Source organism: Belonocnema kinseyi, chromosome 5 (genome assembly GCF_010883055.1).
Source record: "Belonocnema kinseyi isolate 2016_QV_RU_SX_M_011 chromosome 5, B_treatae_v1, whole genome shotgun sequence".
NCBI lineage: Eukaryota > Metazoa > Arthropoda > Insecta > Hymenoptera > Cynipidae > Belonocnema > Belonocnema kinseyi.
In genome coordinates this window covers 108,152,277-108,172,675 of record NC_046661.1, presented here as the reverse complement: position 1 = coordinate 108,172,675, position 20,399 = coordinate 108,152,277, and the positions used below count along the sequence as shown (strand labels likewise).

At 27.9% G+C, this 20,399-nt stretch overlaps 2 protein-coding genes across 11 annotated transcripts in view; one reads left to right on the top strand and one right to left on the bottom strand.

Moving 5' to 3' along the window:
- The window catches only part of LOC117172477 (oxysterol-binding protein-related protein 8), a 63,852-nt gene extending 50,735 nt beyond the window's left edge, over positions 1–13,117 (bottom strand). For 3 of the 10 annotated variants that reach the window (XR_004467028.1, XM_033360446.1, XM_033360452.1), the window contains exons 1-7: positions 13,071–13,110; positions 11,988–12,095; positions 9,130–9,270; positions 7,954–8,091; positions 2,889–2,938; positions 715–945; positions 475–619 (exon numbers count right to left, since the gene is read on the bottom strand). Coding sequence is in view for 9 of the 10 variants with exons in the window: in XM_033360446.1 (XP_033216337.1) it covers positions 475–619; positions 715–945; positions 2,889–2,938; positions 7,954–8,091; positions 9,130–9,265 (700 nt within the window). In the remaining variant the exon portion in view is untranslated. Of the gene's footprint in view, positions 1–474; positions 620–714; positions 946–2,888; positions 2,939–3,356; positions 3,452–7,953; positions 8,134–9,129; positions 9,271–11,987; positions 12,096–12,208; positions 12,413–12,697; positions 12,722–13,070 lie in introns of those variants that run through there. The other 7 variants (XM_033360448.1, XM_033360451.1, XM_033360450.1 and 4 more) reach the window with 7 other exon arrangements.
- A 318-nt stretch (positions 13,118–13,435) lies between these two features.
- Positions 13,436–20,399, top strand: part of LOC117173271 (proteasome subunit alpha type-1) — a 13,530-nt gene continuing 6,566 nt past the window's right edge. Inside the window, exons 1-2 of the mRNA XM_033361745.1 lie at positions 13,436–13,560; positions 18,411–18,661. Of these exons, the coding sequence (XP_033217636.1) occupies positions 13,558–13,560; positions 18,411–18,661 (254 nt within the window). The 5' untranslated portion in view covers positions 13,436–13,557. The remainder of the gene's footprint in view (positions 13,561–18,410; positions 18,662–20,399) is intronic.

The window sequence follows — 20,399 nt, the reverse complement described above, 5'->3', positions numbered from 1 at the left end:
CGGTAACGTTGTACACGAAAATACGAACCCTCTAGAGCCTCGTCTAGTGGCCGCCAGGTTTCGTATTTTCGTGTACAAGGTTACCGGCTGATGCCGTTGGAACTGATTGTTAAAATATATTTTTTTACATCTTTTATTGTTAAGCTTTGTACTTAAACGTAATTTTCTTTCGGCTCTTGTATTTCTCAAAGTTTGAGACCGATATTTTATGTATAAAAAAAGTTCGAACGTTCAAAAAATGTTGAGGTTCAGAAAAAAGATGAAATAATTTTCAGTTAAGTTCCTACTAAAATGCAGTACCTAAACGTACTTTATTTTACTCTAATACATTTCCCAAAGTTTCAGCTCGATATTTTATTTACAAAAAAAGTTCTTAGGTTCAAAAAAACATTCAGTGAACTGAAAAACTGTGGTCGGTAATATAGGTATTTAGCTGTGTCACATGCCCTTAAGAAAAATTAAAATCTAGCTTACCAATTGCTTCTTTCTCTGGTCCTCGTGGAGCCCAAATCGATTGTTCAAGAGGATGGAATAATTTGAAGCAAAAACCATCTTTCTTACTGGGACGTTCGATCACTTGGCAAGTATTTAGTAACACTGTCCCAACCCAATGATTGCTCTGAAAAATTGCACATTATGATTTTTTTGTAATACATAAACTAGTGCATATTTAGAGGACAAAAGAGGGTGATTTAAGGAGGAAGGAGGGTTTACTTTTACTTTTGGACTCTTGTATAACAGCAGTAATCCAGGCTTGAGGATGCACCAAAGTTTGGTCCAGCTTTTAAGAGTCCCCCTGACTTTGAGCCAGTCACTCATAACAACTACAGTCGGATCCTTCAATGAACTCAAAAGTTCATTGGCGACTCTCTTCTTCTCCATTCGGTAATTTTTCCTCTGTGCCTTATACGATTCCTTCCTTGTCAATTTGCAAGTCTCTCCTGACTGAAATTTAATCAATACCATATGAAATATATTAAAAGTCCAATACATTCTTTAATAGGGTTTCCTTTCTTGAACAAATATTCCGGAAAAATCAAAGTACTATTAAAAGATAAGACAAAAGTTTATATCTGAGATGACGAGTCGCCGATTTAACCCTGAGTTACCCTGACCACAAAACTGGAATAGGCCCGATTGCGAATTACGATAAAAAATGTAATCATTAGTTTGAATAACAAATAAAAACTAACTTCCGAGATATTAAGTTTCTGAATGCGGGTGGAAAGTTTTATCTTAAATGGATAGATAATTCCGAGTAAATCGTTCAAGAATTTTTAGGGTAAAATTGCACACGCTTTGAAAGTTAGCTTTCGGTAAAAAAAGAAAAATAGAATTTTATATTTTTTGAAAAAATAAAAAATCGCTTTCGAGACATGGGGACACTGTGTAAGAATAATAATTTATTTACATCAAAAAATTGATCTATGGCTGAAAAGCCTATAAAAGAGAATTTATTTTTAATAAACAATAATAATTACAAATGAATCTTCAGCCGTTTAACATAGCGTGTATTTGAATTTTTAATAATTTTCCATGCAATAAACCCATTATTGGAAACATTTTGGGATATTTACTTCTGTACTGTTACTTTTAAATAATGTTAAAGCACAAAATTCTGTTTCTTCATTTATTTAAAACCCTTTTAGTGGCAACAGTCATACAGAATTTTATAAGAGGTAATTCACAAATTACGTAAGGCATACTTAAAATACATGGATTTTCAACTAAAAAATTAAGTTTTCAACTCAAACAGAGAAATTTTAAACAAAAACGGAATAATTAATTTTTCAGTTGAAAAAAATGTATTTACAAGAAAGAAGAAAAATAATTTAGAACAAAGCGTTCAATTTTCAATCAAAAAAGATTTTTCAGCGAATAAAAAAATAAATTAATCCGAAATGTTAAATTTTCAAGTCAAAAAGTCGAATTTCCTATAAAAACGTGAATTTTTAACAAAAAATTGAATTTTCAATCCAAAAATATGAATTTTCCACCAAAATAATAAAAGTTTTAACCAAAAACTAAGAGTTTTAATCCAAATATTAAATTTTTACTCAACAAAATTAATTTTCAAACAAAGAAAAACGAGCTTTCAACCAATGAAATGAATTTTCAACGAAAAAGATACATTTTCAACCAAGAAGATTAACTTTCTACGGAAAAATATTAGTTTTTAACAAAATACATGAATTTCCTACTAAACAATTTATTAAGTCACAAATATAAATAATATTCTACCACAAAAGACAGAACTTTTTAAAATAGTTGAATTTTCAAATGAGGAATATAAATTTTTAACTAAGTATGGAATAGTTCAATTCTGAATACAAAAAAGTTTTTTTAAACTAAAATCATTAATCATTAACCAACAAATTAAAACCACATATAACATAAAAATTTAACAAAACAGCTCCACTTTGAACTATTTAGTTCACTATTCAACCAAAAAATACGAAGTCTCAACAAAAAAAGTCATATTTGATATTTCCAGCAAAAGAGGTTTAATTTTCAACCAAAAATGACAAATGTTCAACAAAAAAGTTGAATACTTAACCAAAATAGAATAATTTTTAACCAAACACATGTGAATTTTTAACCAAAAAAGATGCAATTTGCAAAATTATGAATTTTCAACAAAAAATATGCATTTTGAACCAGAAAGAATGATTTTTTTTAATTACTCGAATTTTCAACAAAATAATCAAATTAACTTCAACTTCAGTTTGTCGAAAATTCCCTGACTTTCTCTGACCGTTTGGGAATTCCCTGATCTGTAGCAACTCTGTTGTTTCATATCAGAGAATTGCAGTTACCAAGAATTATGATTTAACTTATCAACCTAAATGTTTCCAGCGCATTTTTCATTGTATTTTGTAAATATTTACCTTCTCCGATGTGTTGTCAGCCCTTGTACTTTCACCTGTAGCCGAGAGACCTAGATAAAAAATATTTTCATTAAGCATGCAACAAATTGCTTATATCTGATTAATTAAAAAAAGAAGACGTAATTATCCAAGAACTAAGAAATCTCTGCATAAAAATAACGTTTCTCTAATGATTCACTAAATCCTTTACTCCTGCTTTTCTATGGCTTCTCGCATTAGAGGTATTAAGACTCTAGATTATACATATTTTTCTAATTATACTAGGATTCCAACTACTATTGGTTTATAAACTAGAAAATGTTCAAAGAGAAATTCCACAATTAATTAAAAAGAAAATAATTGTATAACGTAATTTAATTATTATTGTCCTTATAACTTCCAGAGTTTTGAGCCTGATAACATTCAACATTGATACGATAATTTATTTAATCTAAAAATAACTAGTCATTGAAATATTCAATCTCTTACAAAACTTTATCCCATCTAAGTTAATGGACGGTTCACTTCTATACATCCGATTACTAAACATCATTAACTTCTTTTTAAAGAATCTACACAAGTAGAAAAATCTTATTCCTACGTTGAAAACACTGGAAACAGACTGCACTCCACCAGTGTCCCATTTTGGTAAGTTATCTACTGATAAGGTTTTATCAAGTCTAACAAAGGTACAAAAACATTCTACAAATTCTAAATGCAGGTATTTTATATGCATCAACGACCTGAGCTAAACAACTTTAGTTTAAACTTTAAGCGAAGAAGCTGTTTCAATATATTTAAAAAGTGCATATTCAGGTATTTGAATGAAAATTTTATGAATTTTTCAATATTAAAATGATCTGATGTTCCGAAAATATGGATTATAGCTGATATCATTCTCGCAAGTCAATAAAAAAGTGGACTGCTCTATTTAATTGCGTTCTGATAAAAAATTATGCAAAGGAGCAAATAAGTTTGGAAAAAAGAGACCAAGGGCTAAATTTTTCTTCACAAGCTAAAAATACTGATTGAAATTTTTTTATTAACTATGAAATTCTTAGAAATTAGAAATAATCTAATGATCTTTGGACCATACTCTATTAAATGTCTGCATTCAAATTAAAAAAAAAATGTGTAAAAAATTCGAATTCCTCTTTAACGTTCAACAATCAAATTTAATTACCATAATCTTAAAAAAAATTTTAATACAACAATCTAACAATCAAATTTGGAAAAACCATCTTTAATGCCTCCATTAAAAATAATAAATAAAACAAGAATTTAATGATCAAATTTTGACTGAAATAATTATTTTTTAATTTATTTAATGCATACTTTATTATAAGTTTTTTTTTAATTTAATGGAAATATTTCAAAGCTTGTTGTTTAAACCTCATCGCTAGCATCTTGTTTTTTTTTTAATTTTCAAGAACTTCGTAGTAAAATTTTAATGTTGGAAGTTGAAAAGGAATTTACATTTTAATTTACATATTTTTTTAAATTTCAATGGAAATATTTAAGAGCGTGTTACACACATTTGAACCTTAGATTCTCGTTTTTTGTTTAATTTCTGAGAATTCCGTAGTTAAATTTAAATACTGGAAATTAAAGAGGAATTTAAATTTTGCTTTCTTTAATATAAATTACAATGAAAACATGTTTAAGTGTATTGTTAGAATCGGATCGCTAAATAATTTTTAAACTGTCATACTTATATTGGAATGTTTGACTTTAAAGAAGGCTTTAAATTTTAATTTATTCTGAATTTAATTTGGGTCTCCTAAAAAGTCAGACTGGCCATTCTTAATTATGAAAAAAATGATGTTATTTCCGGGATCGCTAAAAAATTTCAAGTTCATTAAAATAAAAAAATTTTAACTCTTGAGGCTAAAAACGTTTTCGTTTGAGGTAATCGAAACAGAACTCCTAATTAAAGCACTAAAAACATATTGAATTTAAAACTGTGGAAATTGGAGAAATTCAAGAATTAAATTTAACATACTTGAATTAAATACCGTTAAACTACCAAATTTTAAACTATGTTTGTGACTTTCAACAGGATTTTAATTGAATTGTTGGTGATCAAAAGGGGATAAGCCCGAAGCGCCATCGTTTTAGTTGGCCCCGGGGTCATATTTTTTCCAGGTCAAATTTTAATTTTTGCATAACATATTCCAATAGGAAATTTTAATGCACATATTTTTAGTCATATAAATAAATGTGATGACCTTCTTAGTTTTTGAAATAATCAAGAAAATTGTACTTTTTTCTGTAATCGCAAAATACGAATTTTTGGTGTTCAACTCGCCGTGAGCTCGACAATAATAGGAATTTTGTAATAAAAATCTCAGAAAATATGCACCATTATATAACAAAACTAACAGTATTTATAGGATTTTAATGAAGTATCACTAAAAATGTATAACGATTTTTTATTCTTCTCATGGCGTAAATTAGATATTGAAAGTTTTTTAAGGCTTCGGGAGTCGAACGAATTTTCAGAAAATTAATATTCAATTGTGAATCGTTTTCATGTTTGTTTTGCATACAATTATTTATTTAAAAATATATTTCTTTTTGATCTTAAATTAAAAGTTTTCAAGAGAGACACTAAAATCATGATTCGGTCCAATCTGCGGGGTTTGCTTATTAATATTCTGAGAGTTATTTTAATTGAGTCTAAATATTGTAACCTCAATTTCTTGAAAGAAATATTTTTATTTAAATTTTTGTAAAAAGAATATATTAAATATTACTAATTTTAGTAATGTAATACAATTTTTTAATTGTGTCTTTTCCTATTACGAAAATGTAATAATCTAAATAGTTTGGCTCAGAATCAACCACATAAATTTAGCTCTTTGAAATTTTAACGATCCAAAGGCGTTCTGTTTCAAACAATTTAGTTTCAAACTGATTAGTTTTGAATATTTGATTTTTAATTGCTCATTTTAAATAAACAGTCAAATATTGTTAAATATTAAAAAATTGTTTCTCTTTTCAATTAAAATTTTTCAAAACGAATGCGTAGAAAATGGAATACTTTAGACTGAAATAATAATTGAATAGGATTTTTAATTGCGTAGAAGCATTTGATTGTAAATATATTCATTTAAAATTACAAAATTTTTTTAATATTTCATAGTAAATCAATCGAATGTTTACATTTTTTTAACTATCAAGGCTTTCAAATTAAAACAGTATAATTTTTAGCGTTCAAATATGTAAATTGGTTACTTTGTAAGAGATTCAGATCGTATAGTGAAATCAATATTATCAAGGTTTAATGTTTAATACATGAACTACAGTACAATTAAAAACTTCATTAATCGATATATATTTGAAGTTTATTAACCATAAATGATCATAAATTTCTTTGCTTTAATAGAAAAATTTAAAATGATTTTTTATTTTAAAAAATTAATTTTAAGAAAATATTTTTAAAAATTCCAAAACATTTTAAGACTTCCAAAATTTTCAAAAAAGAGTTCAAGATTTTAAGGCAATTTATTTTTTACACATTTTTAGGAAAAATATAATATTTTAAAAAGATATTTAGAAGGTCTAAAAATGTAGAAGAAATTTTTAATAAAAGTTAAATTTAAAGATTTTAAAAATGTAGATTTTCAAAAATTTTGAAGAATAAAATCTTTTTAGGAATTTTGATATATTTTAAGAAAATAAAAAATAATTTTCGATTCCTAATCTGGAAAATTTAAAGACATTTTTATACAATCAAATCAATCAAACTGTTCTTAGATCTCAGAATATAATTTTATGCCGAATTTAAGCATGCAAACACTTTTAAGTTAGCGCGCGATTGATGCTGCTAGTAACATAAAAAAATCTATGCTCTATCAAGTGATTGGATAGATTTTTTTCCTCAAAATTAGAAAAATTATCGGTCCAAAAATGAATTGACATTTCTCGGTCCCAAAAAATTCCCGGCCATTTCCCAGTTTTCCTGTCCAGCGGTCACTCTGGACGTTCTCTTTTTGGCACTTGGTCTCTTTTATTTGGACGATGCCCAGGCCCAAGTAACTAGTGCCTAGTTGATCGCCTTCTACCTGTTTTCTTTACCCCCCATGTAGCTGGGGGATCGTCAGACGCTATAACCGACCCTTGTCAGCGGTTTTTTTTTTGTGCTAATGAGGAATAAAATAAGAAACATATATTTATTTTAATTTTTGAATTAGTAATTTAGAAATATCATATTCTACATCTAAGTTTTTTGAATGTTTCAACGACATCTTACTTGCCTTAATAAGTAGAATATTAGAATAAGTACGATAAGATTATTATGTATGATTCCAAATTTCGAAATATCACAATTTTAACCCTTTAAACTTAAAATCGTTCTTTATAAGTATAGTTTAAAATATTTAATATTTTTGGACAATTTAAAATACAAAATAATGAATAATTAATTTAATAAATAAATTTAATAATTCATTTTTTATTGTTTTGAATTTCCTTTGGATACAATTTGCAATATAATATTCAACCATTTCGAAGAATTCGAAAAGCCAGATAATTGTGTGCATTTAAAATTGAAACAGAACAATTTAGAACATTCAAATCAAAAATTAACTGCAGAGATAAAAAATAGTGTTCATAGTGTCATATATTTTGAAAAATAGTAGACAAATTTATCCTAATTTATAGAAGAGCTATTTTGATATTTTGATATCATTTGAGTCCAAACCTTGACAAATTGTTAGTTACAAATTTTTGATAATAGGAAAATGTAGAACAATTGCATTTCAATTTCCATGAACTTATAAATATAATTATTTTAATTTTAAACTTGTTAGGCCAAGTAAAATATCATTGGAATCGCAAAAAAAAACATAGATTTCGAATGCAATATTTCTCAATTACCAATTGCAAAATAAACTTTTCATATGTTTCTTATTTTATTCCTCATTAGTACAAAAGATTATCTGCTGGCGAGGGTCGGTGACATCGTCTGGCGATTTTTCATCTATACGAGAAGTTTGGTAAAGGGGGTGAAGGAAACAGGTACACAGCGATCAAATGGGCACTGCTCCTTTTATTTATTTTGCTGTTTGTTAATTAATTTTACCTGGAGAGAGAGGAGGACCATCTGCAGTGGTAATCATATTCATGCCTGCTGTGAGAGATTCGGATGATGGGAGTTTGGATAACGAAGCTGGATGAGCGTGCACGCTACCTCGTCTGGGGTGTCGATCGTCTGCTGGTGCTACACGTTCATTATAGAATTATCTTCCTAGACCTAGGAAGGCTGCTAGGATTTGGACATTTTGGTATTCCGGAATATTGTTACGTAAATCTTAAGCACTTAACTCTTTTCTAGATTCGTAAGTCAAAAGGAGCGACGGAATTTGCCTCTTGCAAAATAATATTAAAAAATTGTCAAGGCTTCTAAAAGCATAGCTGTGAATCAGAAATTACAGCGACAAAGCATTTTCATACTTATGTTGGCGATAAAACTCTTGTGAAACCACACAAATTGAAGTCATTCCTTTTATTCTTATAAATACGAAAATAGTTAATTAAAAATGAACAACCAGAGAATCTAGTAGCAGTTTTAATATTTGGGAGAGTGAATTTAAAATGTGAAGGGGTCAGTAAAGAATTTGGTGGATTGTCTAAAATGGAATAAAAATGAATATAAACGTTCGTAAAAATTCATAGAAATTCATAGAAATTTTTACCGATATTGATCAAAATTTTGTTCAAATTCATAAACACCAGGAAATGTAAATTGCTTTTAAAAAATTGCTGAATTCTAAACAATTCTCACTATTATAAAAATATATTGTCTTAAAAATTCTGGAATTAAAATAATATTATTATTCATTAATATAACAATCAACATGTGTAAATTTGAAAATTCGCCGTAAAGCTTTAAAATAATTATTAAGACTGAAGTGCTAGTTGGGAATAGAAAAAATCGAGTTATTTTTTGCTCATTTCATGACTTGTTCCAGGTCTCTCAGGTCTTATAGCAACCCTGAATTCTCACATTTACTCATTTATATTTAAATTAGAAATACTTGAAAAACGTGAAATATTCTTATTGAAAAAAAAAAAAATCATAAAGGCATGAACAGAAGATAATGAGAAATTGATATTGCACTTTCATGCGAAATAATTACAATGAGACTGCAATTTATTTTCATGCTATTAACTTTAAAAAGTTCAAGTATGAATTTTTAAAGCTTAAAGTTACAGCATAAAGTTGCAAGCAGTAATGCAGTACACATAAATTACTTACCACTGCTGAGTGACCGACTAACAGTTGGTGGGGTCATTGTTTTAAATGATTCTGTTGAAGTACCGACAGGTATAGAATTTAAATCCGAATTCGATCGTCGATCTCCACCAGGTACCATGATTGGTGGAGAATTCATTGTCGCTTTAAACACAAAATTACAAATCGATAATTGTCTGTTAACAAGCATAAACTGAAGTTGCGAATATAAACCAGTGGGAAGTTATACAAAATTATACGTGTCAGTGAGGACATAAGAAAATTGCAGAGTTTAGAAAAATTAATGCATAGTCATTGACCTAGTGTGACCATTTTTTTGTACCTCTAAGATAAATTATTTCTCTGATAAAAATTATAATAGTTTTCAATATCAGGCCTCGGACTCACTTCAGAGATATACCTAATATCTATTACCTAATATTTTTACATTCTCATCATTTATGATTGAGAAAGTATTAGAATTTCCCGAAATTTAACACCACAGTTTTTCAACGGATCTCCACGTTTCGAGACCCCCTGAATCCAAAAATCAAGTTTTTACGATGGCATATGTCTATCCGTCCGCCACGATGACTGTCGAAAAAATGAGCGGATCAGGACAAGCTTTGGCACATTTTTTTTAGTTTAGAAGAAAAACATTGCTTTTTGAAAACACTACAATATAAGCATAACAAATTTTTGGATTTTCTTTGACAATTTAAAACTTATGTTTTGATTGGAAAAAAAAATAATGAAAAATAAAAAATTCCATGTTGTGGTCAAACTATGCAGGATACGAAAAAAGATGAAATAACAAAAATTCTAATACCAAAAAAGATCTACAAATTCGTTAACAATCACTTCTTGATATGGCGCGTACTTTTTGTTTTATTTGTGAAAAATAACATTGGAAATATAAAAAAATACAAATTTGTGAAAAAACGAACAAAGTTACGGAAAAGATGATTTAACACCAATTATTTACCCGAAAAAGAACTACAAAATTGTAATGAATCACTTTTTGATAGGACACGTAGTTTTGGTTTTAATCATAAAAATGGCATTAAAAATAAAAAATTTATAGAAAAACGACAGAAGGTACAAGAGCAAATTGATAAAAAAAGTAATTCACCCAAAAACGAGATACAAATTTGTGATAATTTATTACATTAAAATTGAAATTCAATGTAGTTTATTTTAAATGTTATTCTGTAGTCTATAAAATATCTACAGGCTTCACAGTCTTTTTCCTATTCTACTCTTTTTCTCACTTTTCCTCTCAATTGCTACGTTTTTGTTTAAAAATGTACCTTTTTTAGTTTAACAACTTAAATATTTAGTTACAACATTTCAGAAACGAAAAAATATACACTAAAAACTAATAAAATCAAATTATGACTAGCATCGCACCAATGTTCAAAATATTTAGTTGAAAATGTTTATTTTTCGGTGGAAAAGTCCACTAATTGGTTCAAACCTTATTCATATCTTGGAAATCGTCTTTTTGGCAAAAAATTCAATTATTTGTTTTAAAATTCCTGTCGTTTGTTGAAAATTCTTCTTCTCGGTTAAAAATTTAACTACTATTTGGTAAAAAATAGATTTGAGTTAAAAATTAATCATTTTTAGTTCACAATTAAGTATTTTGTTGAAATTTCGTCTTTTTTGGTTGAATTAAACTTTTTTTATTTAAAATTAAGATCGTTTTTGGCATAAATATCAACTATTATATTTTTTTTTGTAAATTAGTATTGTTTTGTAGAAAATTCATTTTTTTTTTTGAAAGTTTAACTACTTGGTTAAACTACTAAAAATTATTTTTTTTTGGTTGAATATTTATAATTTTAGTTAAAAATTCATCTCTTTGTTTGAAAACTTAAATGGTTAAAAATCTCCTTTTTGAAAATAATCTTAATTTTTGTTAAAGATGTACCTAGTTTTTAGTAAAAAAGTGAACTATTTAGTTAAGAATTCATGTATTTGGTCTAAAATTCGTGTTTGCAGTAGAAAATTAATCCTCTTTGTTTAAAATTCAACTATTCGGCAGAAAATATATGTCTTTTGTCAACGAATTTGACAATTCGCCTTTTTTTATTTGAATATGGACTACTAAATTTTTGGTGAGAGTTAGTATTTTCAGGTTGAAAATTCAACTATTTTGTGGGAAATGTATGTAATTTGTTGAGAATTCATCTTTTTGGATTAAAATGTAGCTATTTGGTTAAAAATTCAATTAACGAAGAAGTTGAAAAATATTTTTAAAAGAAAATAAATAGTGGTATTAGCAGAAAAATGTGAGAAAATAGTCTCAATAGTTTGGTGAATCCGAGGCCTGAAATATTGAAAAGTTTAAAAGTGGAGTAATATAAAGTAAGAAGTTACTTATAACAAAAAGGGCAGCGAAGCCAATAGATTCTAATAGAACTGCTTTCAAAGTTTCACGACGTCTTAATTGGTTTTAATTCACAGTAGTTTATATTCCATTAGTCGCGAATGAAAACATGCGTTAGTCATTAATGTATCTAACTAGTCCAATTTTAGACTTAATCTCTATAATTACACACAAGGTAATATACTAGTCAACCCAATTTCCTTAAACAATCCTTTAAACGATTACAAATAAAAGTTTACACTAAATTAACTCACTATGCATCACTTGCCAATACATTTTTTCTACTTGTTTTTCACTCCTTCAATCAATCATTAATTATTCAAGAAGAATCAATAATAAGAGCAAAGTTTATTTCCCACCTTTGTGCGATATTATTGATTTTTTCGGAGCAGTCTTAAAAAAGAGAATTGTAAATTATAAAAACCAAAACTGAAATCAACATCACGGGTAATATTATTTGAAAAAAAACTGCAATGCAGTATTGATGTACCTTTTTTATTTTGATTTCAAGTCGAAGGCAGGCTTATTCCATTTATTCAGAGCACTTTTAAAGTTGATCCATCCAGTTCGAGAAGCAGAGAGAATTCTCAGAAAAACTCTGTTAAACGTGAGAATGCAGATGTCACGAAATAGCTACTTGTACATGTTAATTAGAACTAATTAGAGCATCTGATGAAAAAGTATGATAGCTGTGTAAAGTAGAAAAAACACCTTTCCGAATCGCGACTCGAGATTTACTAATATTCGCGCTATTTGAGGAAATGGAGAATTCGCTTTCTTAAGGTTTTTAATCACTTTTGGGATTGCAAATAATTGTCGGTGTCAGAATCTCGAGACCGAAAACACGGAAGACCATGCTGTATGAAACTATGAATTATCTACGTTCTCTAGAGTCTAGTTACGCATTTTTGTCATACTTTCTGCGCGAGCGCGATAGACGAAGAGCGAGTTCCGCGGTTCGATTGATCATTTTGCTGCATCGTACTTTTCGCGAAGAGAGAGAGAGAGAGAGAGAGAGAAAAGGGACAAAACCTCACCGAAAATTTAGATAAATCTTGAGGTAATTGAAATTAATGCATGACTTTCATCAGGAAAAATTGAGAGCAGAAAAACTGTTTGAGTCTTTAAAAGAAGAAGTTTATAAAGTACGAATATTTATGGTTTTTTAACTCTTTAAAGACAGATTGTGATTGGTCTTACGGTCATTTTGCTATCCGGTTGGAGTCAATTAGTATAAAACTGTCATGCGTCGTAACCTCACAAAGGATACAATTTTTGTTGTTGTTTATATAAAACGGATAAACGTATTTAGTTTATAGAAACATGAGTCTTGGCATATTTTCCACAAAATAAATTTGCACAAACTGAGATGATCAATAGAACACGTGACACTTGTTTATTAGAATTTTTTTAATTCAGATAACAAATTAGAGGTTATGTTATGGTAACCCGCGTTTTGGAATTAAGAAGCTGTTTGTACCAAATTTAATTATATGTATGTTTTTTTATAGGAAATATAAAAAAATTCATTCTTAAGATATTGAATAAGTATTACGTTAAACATATTATTTACTTCACCCTGATGTTTTGATGGTTTTGATGACATATGCACACCCACGATCTTCTGATACTGAAATTGGCTTCAAATCAATTTAAATCGATCAGATTTGTGAAAGAGAAAGGATGGCGAATTTGCGCGGGATTTTTAAACACACGGACTCTAATCATTTTGAATAGTTTACAGTCCAATATTGTCTATCATTTTTACAAAATTTATAAAGATAATACATTATCAGAATATAAAGTTGATGTAAAATTAGTTCATGGCAATTGAAGTTACTTAAATATGATTTACGAAAATTCTTTTGACATGTACCAAAGATCCAGATTTGTATGGCTAAGTTCACAGCAATCATTTCTGATGCATCACGCTGGCCCGCTGGTATGGCACTGTGCGCGGATGCTTAGTAACAGTCACGAAGGAATTTGCAATTTTTTCGAATAAAAGTGTTTATTAAGGTTTTTTTAAATATAAGTAAGCCTAAAAAACCTACGAAAAAATGGTGAGTTTATTATTTATTTTTACCTGTATTAAATATTATGTTATTCTGGATTATCTAATTACTGCATTGTCATTTCGGTTTCGAATCAAATATATAATAACTTTCTATTTATGCTGCCTATTTCCATTTTTAATAAATAAATAATTATACTCTGCACCTTTGTACAATTTCTCATTGATTTTTCGAAATTCCGGCGTTCAAAGTACAATTTTTTCCAGTAAAATTGACAAAATGTATAACCAAGATTTATAGGTTATGTTCCGCTCATATAGTTTGAGGTTTGAAGGCTCTTTAAATAACGCATAATTGTACAATTTATATTTAGTTTTAACTTTATTAAAGAAGAATGTGGCATTTTATATTTAAAATGTTTTCAAGTGGCTTTAGAGGAAAAGAAAAGATCACAAAAAAAATATTAAGTTCCGTGAAAATATATGGTTTCGATTTTTAAATCATTTTACAAAAATTATTCACAACGGGGAATATAAAAGTACCTATAATACGATGACTTCTCACGAAAATAAGGGAATACCTTCTTTTAAATAAAGTTAATGCAAAGTTGAATGTTTTAGAAAATAGTTGAATTATAAACCCGAAAAAATGAATTTTCAACGAAAAAGTTAATTTTCGACTAAGAAAGTTGGGTTTTCAACCAATTGATTCAATTTTAAATAAACAAAGAATATTAATTGTTACCAAAAATTTGTATTTTCAACCAAATAGCTGAACTTTCAAGCAAAAGAGACGAATTTTCAATAAAGTAATGGAATTTTTAAACAAATAGTTGAATTTTCTACATAAAGGTGAATTTTTATGAAATGGTCTCATTTTTAAACAAAAAAGAATAAACCTTTGCCAAAAACAGTTATATTTTAAACTAAATTATTAAATCTTTAAGCCAAAAAGACGATTTTTTAGAATTTAGTTTAATTTTCAATCGAAAAGGGCGATTTTTGCCAAGAAGACGAAGTTTCAACAAAACCGGTTAATATTTTACTAAGAAAATGTGACTTTATTTCAAAATAGTTGAAATTTTAACTTAATAATTAAATTTTTAACAGAATAATTAAATTATTAACTTACAAAGTTGTATTTTTAACCAAATATTTGATTTTTAAAAATAAAAAAATCAATTTTAAATAAAAAATAGATGAATTCTACCAAAAAATACTAATTTTCTACACAAAATGTAATATTTGATATTTCAACCAAAGAAGAGTCTAATTTGAAATTAAAAACAGTTTAATTCTAACAAAAAATATGAGTTCTCAACCAAAATTTTAATAGTTGATATTTAAAAAAAGATATTTTTATTTAAAATAAAAATAGTTGAATTCACAAAAACAGACGAATTTTCAATAAAAAAGTTGCATTTTCAACTAAGAAAGGTTTTTTAATTTTCAACGAAGAAAGATGGAGTTTCAACAAATTGATTACATTTTAAATGGACAAAGTACATTAATTTTTGATAAAAAAAAGTTGTAGTTTGAACCCAATAGTTGAACTTTTAAACAAATAACATGAATTTTCAACAAAATAGTTGTATTTTTAACCAATTGCACCATTTTTCTACGTATAAAGATGATTTCTTTACTATACGGTGGAGTTTTTAAATAAAAAAGATAAAAATTTGACGAAAAACCGTTTAATTTTTTACCAAATAGTTGAATCTGTAAGTCGCAAGTCGATTTCTTTAGACTATACTTTAATTTTTAATTAAAAAAGACAATTATTTTTCAACTCTAAACTAACATTTTACATAAAAAATGGAATATTTAATTTTTCATTTGAAAAACAAAATTAATTTTCAACAAAAAAGACCACTTTCGACGAAATAGTTTAATTTTCAACCAATAAAATTAATTTTGATCAAAGTAGTTAAACTTTCAACCAATAATTAAATTTTCGGTAAAAAAAGGTGAATTTTGAACAAATTAGTTCAATTTTCAACAGAATGATTAAATTCTCAACCAAATAGTAGAATTTTTAACAAGAAAATATGAATTCTGAACCAAATAATATAATAGTAGACTTTAAAATTCAAAAGAATTAACTTTCAGTGCGAAGTCGGCTTAGTCGTAAAGCCAATAATACATTAAATAGAAAATTCTTAATATATTCCATAGAGCAGGACCCATATTTAAATAAAAATTATCATTATTTCGTGGTGTTTAGGATCTACGTTGTATAGAAAATATTTGATTTAAGTATTTTATTATTTTATGTAGAATATATTCTGTGTAGGAAAAGTATTTGTGCATAATAGTTTTGTGTATATGTTTTGAGAATATTTTCAGTACTAAATAATTACTATTTCATTATGTTTAGGATACATTTCGCGTAGAAAATATTTTATATAGGAAAAATATAATATTATATGATTATTTGTAAAATATATTCTGTGAAGGAGAGATATAATCAGAATACTTTGTGTACAATACATTTGTGTAGGAACAGCGTTTTTCCTACTTATACACTAACGTGAACTGATCTCCCAAAACTAAACATACGCAATGTTTCAATTTCAATTGTTCAAAATTGCACAATTTCAGATAAAAATGCTTTTATAGCTAAATGATTTTAAAATATGAAAGGTTAAAATTGAAATAATGTAATGTTAATAAAATTGGAAATTTATTGCTTCTAATTTAAATGATTCAAAATTGTAAAATTTTAAGAAAAAAAGTCTTTGGATGGTTAATCGACTATAAATTATGAACATTGAAAACCGGAGTCTCACGTTTAAACATTAGAGACTCTTCTTCACATGAATTGTTTAGAATTAAATAAATTCCAGTTAGAAGCCTGAATAATTAAAAAGAAATAAATCTTTTCAAGAACAGTTTTAATTAAACTTTATAAATTAGATCATTTAAAATTAGCGCGGCATTTAAAATTCAAGAATTAATCAATATTTTCCATTTGAATTGTCCAAGCTTGTATATTTTTAGTTTTAAATTTTTAGTCGTAAAAGTGTTTTTGAGGGCCTCAAAATAATGTGCTAAATGTTGGTGGCTTCTGCTTTGTAATTGTATCAGGTTTGGAAATTTAGACGCTTAAAGTTGAAAAAGAATTTTTAACGTGGTAAAAAACTGATAATGAAAAGTTTAGATTTAGAATCTAAACGTTCAACATTTTGTCATTTCAAATTAAAAATCCTCTAAATAGTACAATTTTAAAACAAAATCCTTTATAGCTAAGTAATTTTAAAATAGACAAAGTCAAAATTGGAAGAATGGCATGTTGAGAAAACTCAACAATTATTTGGTTCTAATTTAAATAATTAAATATTATACAATTTAAAGAAAAAAGAAAGATTCGAAAAAGAAAAATTCAGAACATTTCTGCTTTGTAATGGTATAATTTAGAATGTTTTTTGTTTGGAAATTTCGACGCTTTAAGTTGAAAAAAATAGTTAGACTTTTTAACCCATAAGCTTTAAATTTTTAAGCTGATAAATTTTGAATCTTAAATTGATAAAAGAAAAACTTCAAATTGTTCAAATTGTTCAAATTGTTGGAATCCTCAAATTAACAATTCAATCTTAATTATTGCTATGAAATTTGAATACTGAAAGCTCTTCCCTTTCCAAACGAAAATATGTATAAAAACGGCCTGACATAAAAATTAATTGGTAATTTTACTAGAAAACAGACAGGCATGCCACGCATGTGACTATTGTTTTGTTTTGTCCCACGCAATTTTTAAATGAAAATATAAATATAATATTGATGCGAAAATTTTGTATTTTGTAGTATCTATTATCTAAAATAACAGAAAAGAAAAACAAAAATATTATCTTTGATCATTGATGAAAATTGTCATCTTAACTTCAGAATAAATATAGAATTTCTTTGTACAATATATAGACGATGAAATGGTTGTATTTTTGTTAAAAAGTACCAATTTCTGACGAAAAAAACGAATACAACATATTATTGTTCAATTAATATGACAAAAAACTTAGGAATTTAATTCTTCGCTTATCTCGCTTATGATTTTTTGAAATATAATTTTAAAAAAATTAAAAATATAAAATTTCAGACCGAAACCACTAGCATGATCAAAAATTTTTAAAAGATTTTTCATCTTTTTCAAAAATTAATAATCGTCTTTGAAAGCTAATGATTTTTAAATAAAAATCTTAATTTCCGGCGTAAAACAGTAACACAATCCAAAATTGTTCAAGCTTATACATTTTATCATTTAAAGTAGAGTTCATTTGATTTAAATCTAATGACCTTTGTTTATGAATATAAGTTTCTGGCGAAATACACGAAAATGACTTAAAGTTTTTAAAAAATTGTAAATATTCTTTGAAATCGAACAATTTTGTATTAAAAATACAAATTTTGTACGAAAAACATTAAAATAATTCACAATTTTTTTAAGATTCTTATTCTAATGATTCTTCGTTTAAAATACCAATTCTTTATATAAACCGCTAACGTAACATAGAATTGTTAAAAAATTATGAACCTTTAAAATGTAATGATTTTTGGTTAAAAAGCGATAAACGGTGAAAAAAAAAACTAATAAAGCCAGAAAATATAAATTGTGGCCAAATTTTTAATCTTGGAAATCGAATATTTTCGAAAATAATACCATTTTTCGATGTAATTTGAAAGTTTAAATTTAATCGCAAAAGATTATTTAAAAAGGATAAAAGTTTTACAGTTCGCATAAAGTTTTCTCTGATTTTTCCCATTAAAAGGCATTACTTCTAGATTTAATTTTCAAACTTTGTAATTGATATGAAACAACTTCAAGTAATGAAAGCCAATCAGGTTTTTAACTACATATGTTTAATTTATTATTTTTTTCAATTGAGCGTTGTTTTTTGTTATCAGTTCCGCAACCAGTACGACAGCGACGTTACGGTATGGAGTCCTCAAGGACGACTGCACCAGGTAGAATATGCAATGGAGGCAGTCAAGTTGGGTTCAGCCACGGTGGGTCTAAAAAACAAAACCCACGCCGTACTTATCGCTCTCAAGCGAGCCTCTTCAGAATTGTCCGCCCATCAAAAGAAAATAATTCCGATTGATAAACACATGGGCATTACGATTGCTGGACTTACTGCCGATGCCAGAATGTTAAGGTCCTTTTCATTTTTTTTTTTTATTACAATTAAAAGTTGTCTTAAAATTATCAGAGCTGCCAGGCGGTAATTTAAGTCACTTGTATAGGGTAGAAGTAAGAGAAAGTCAGAGATTTTGAAAACAATTTTGTAAAAGTCAAGGAATTTTTATAATAAACACTTTAAATAACTGAAACGGATAATTAGTTTGAAATTTTCTAATTTTAGTTTGAAATTCTTTATTCCGTTTATAAAAGATTTTTTGTTTAAAATGTTACAGGATTAAAATTTTGTTCTATTAATATTCATGTTCAGGAAAAATGAAAAATTTGTCGGGGAAAAGTTAGGCAATTTTGAAAATGAATTCTTGTTAGTAATTTACTTGTCTTATATTTCTATTTTTTTCAAATGCTTCCTCCGGCTAGTTATACTTTTATTTAAAAATTTTATTATTTGGTTGCAAATTCAACATTTTTGTTTAAAAGTCATACTTCTAGGTTCAAAATTCAACTGTTCTGTTGCAAAATTCCTCGGGTTGGGTTGAAAATTCAACTATTTTGACAGAAAATTCACTTTTTTGTTGAAAATCAACTGACATCTGTTTTGTTTTAAAAATCTCTTATTTTTGTTGTTGTAAATTCGTCTTTTTGGTTTCCAAATTCATCCCTTGGTAGGAATTTCGTCTTTTTGGATAAAAAAGTAACTGTGCTTGAAAATTAATCAATAGTCCTCTTCCCCCCTCTTTTTTAAAGCATTTCCCTTTTTTCTCGGGTATCAAGAAACTTTTCCTTGTTTTCGTTTTTTCGCTTAAGGGCTTGCTCTTCGTGACCACGTGACCAGACTAGTCCCCGTATATGAGCATTTTCTTTTGGTGTTGACTGTGTCCACACGGATTGAGATATCGTGTTCAAAATTTGACAGATTAAATAAAAAGCACTAAAGAACGTTTGTATTCATCAATATGTTTATAGTTTTAAAGAAAGTTTATTTATAAATCGATGGAATACCAGGCAGTCTGATAAGTCCCTGAAAAATGAAACACGGAGACGTTTTTTTGGCCAAAGCCGGTTTTATTTTTCAACATACTCTCCTTTTAGGTCGATACAACGAGTCCAACGATTTTCTAACTTTTTGATACCGTCCGAAAAGTACTCGATCGGAAGGTCTCCAAAATACGCCTCAGTTTCAGCTATGAGCACCTCATTTGAGTAAAAACGCTTACCGGTGAGCCATCTCTTCAGGTTAGGGAACAAGTAATAGTCGCTGGGGGCCAGGTCTGGTGAATATGGTGGCTGAGGAACCAATTCGAAGCCGATTTCATACAATTTTGCTTGTGCAACTAAAAATGAATGAACAGGCGCATTGTCGTGATGATAAAGTGGTTTTTTCTTCTTCAAATGCGGTCGTTTTTCGGCGACTTCGATTTTCAATCGGTCCAATATTGATGAATAGTATGCTCCGGTTATGGTTTTACCTTTTTCAAGATAGTCCACGCATATTATGCCATGTGCATCCCAAAATACGGAGGCCATAACCTTTCCGACCCATCGTTGCGTTTTTGGACGCTTCGGAGCACTTTGGCCGGTGGAACCCACTGTTTTGCCTGTTGCGTTGACTCAGGAGTGTAGTAGTGGATCCAGGTTTCATCCATGGTTAAGAATCGGCGCAAAAACTCGGTCAGCTTACGCGAAAATAATGCCAAATTCTGCTGGGAAGTTGTCACACGAATTCGTTTTTGGTCCACTGTGAGCAAACGCGG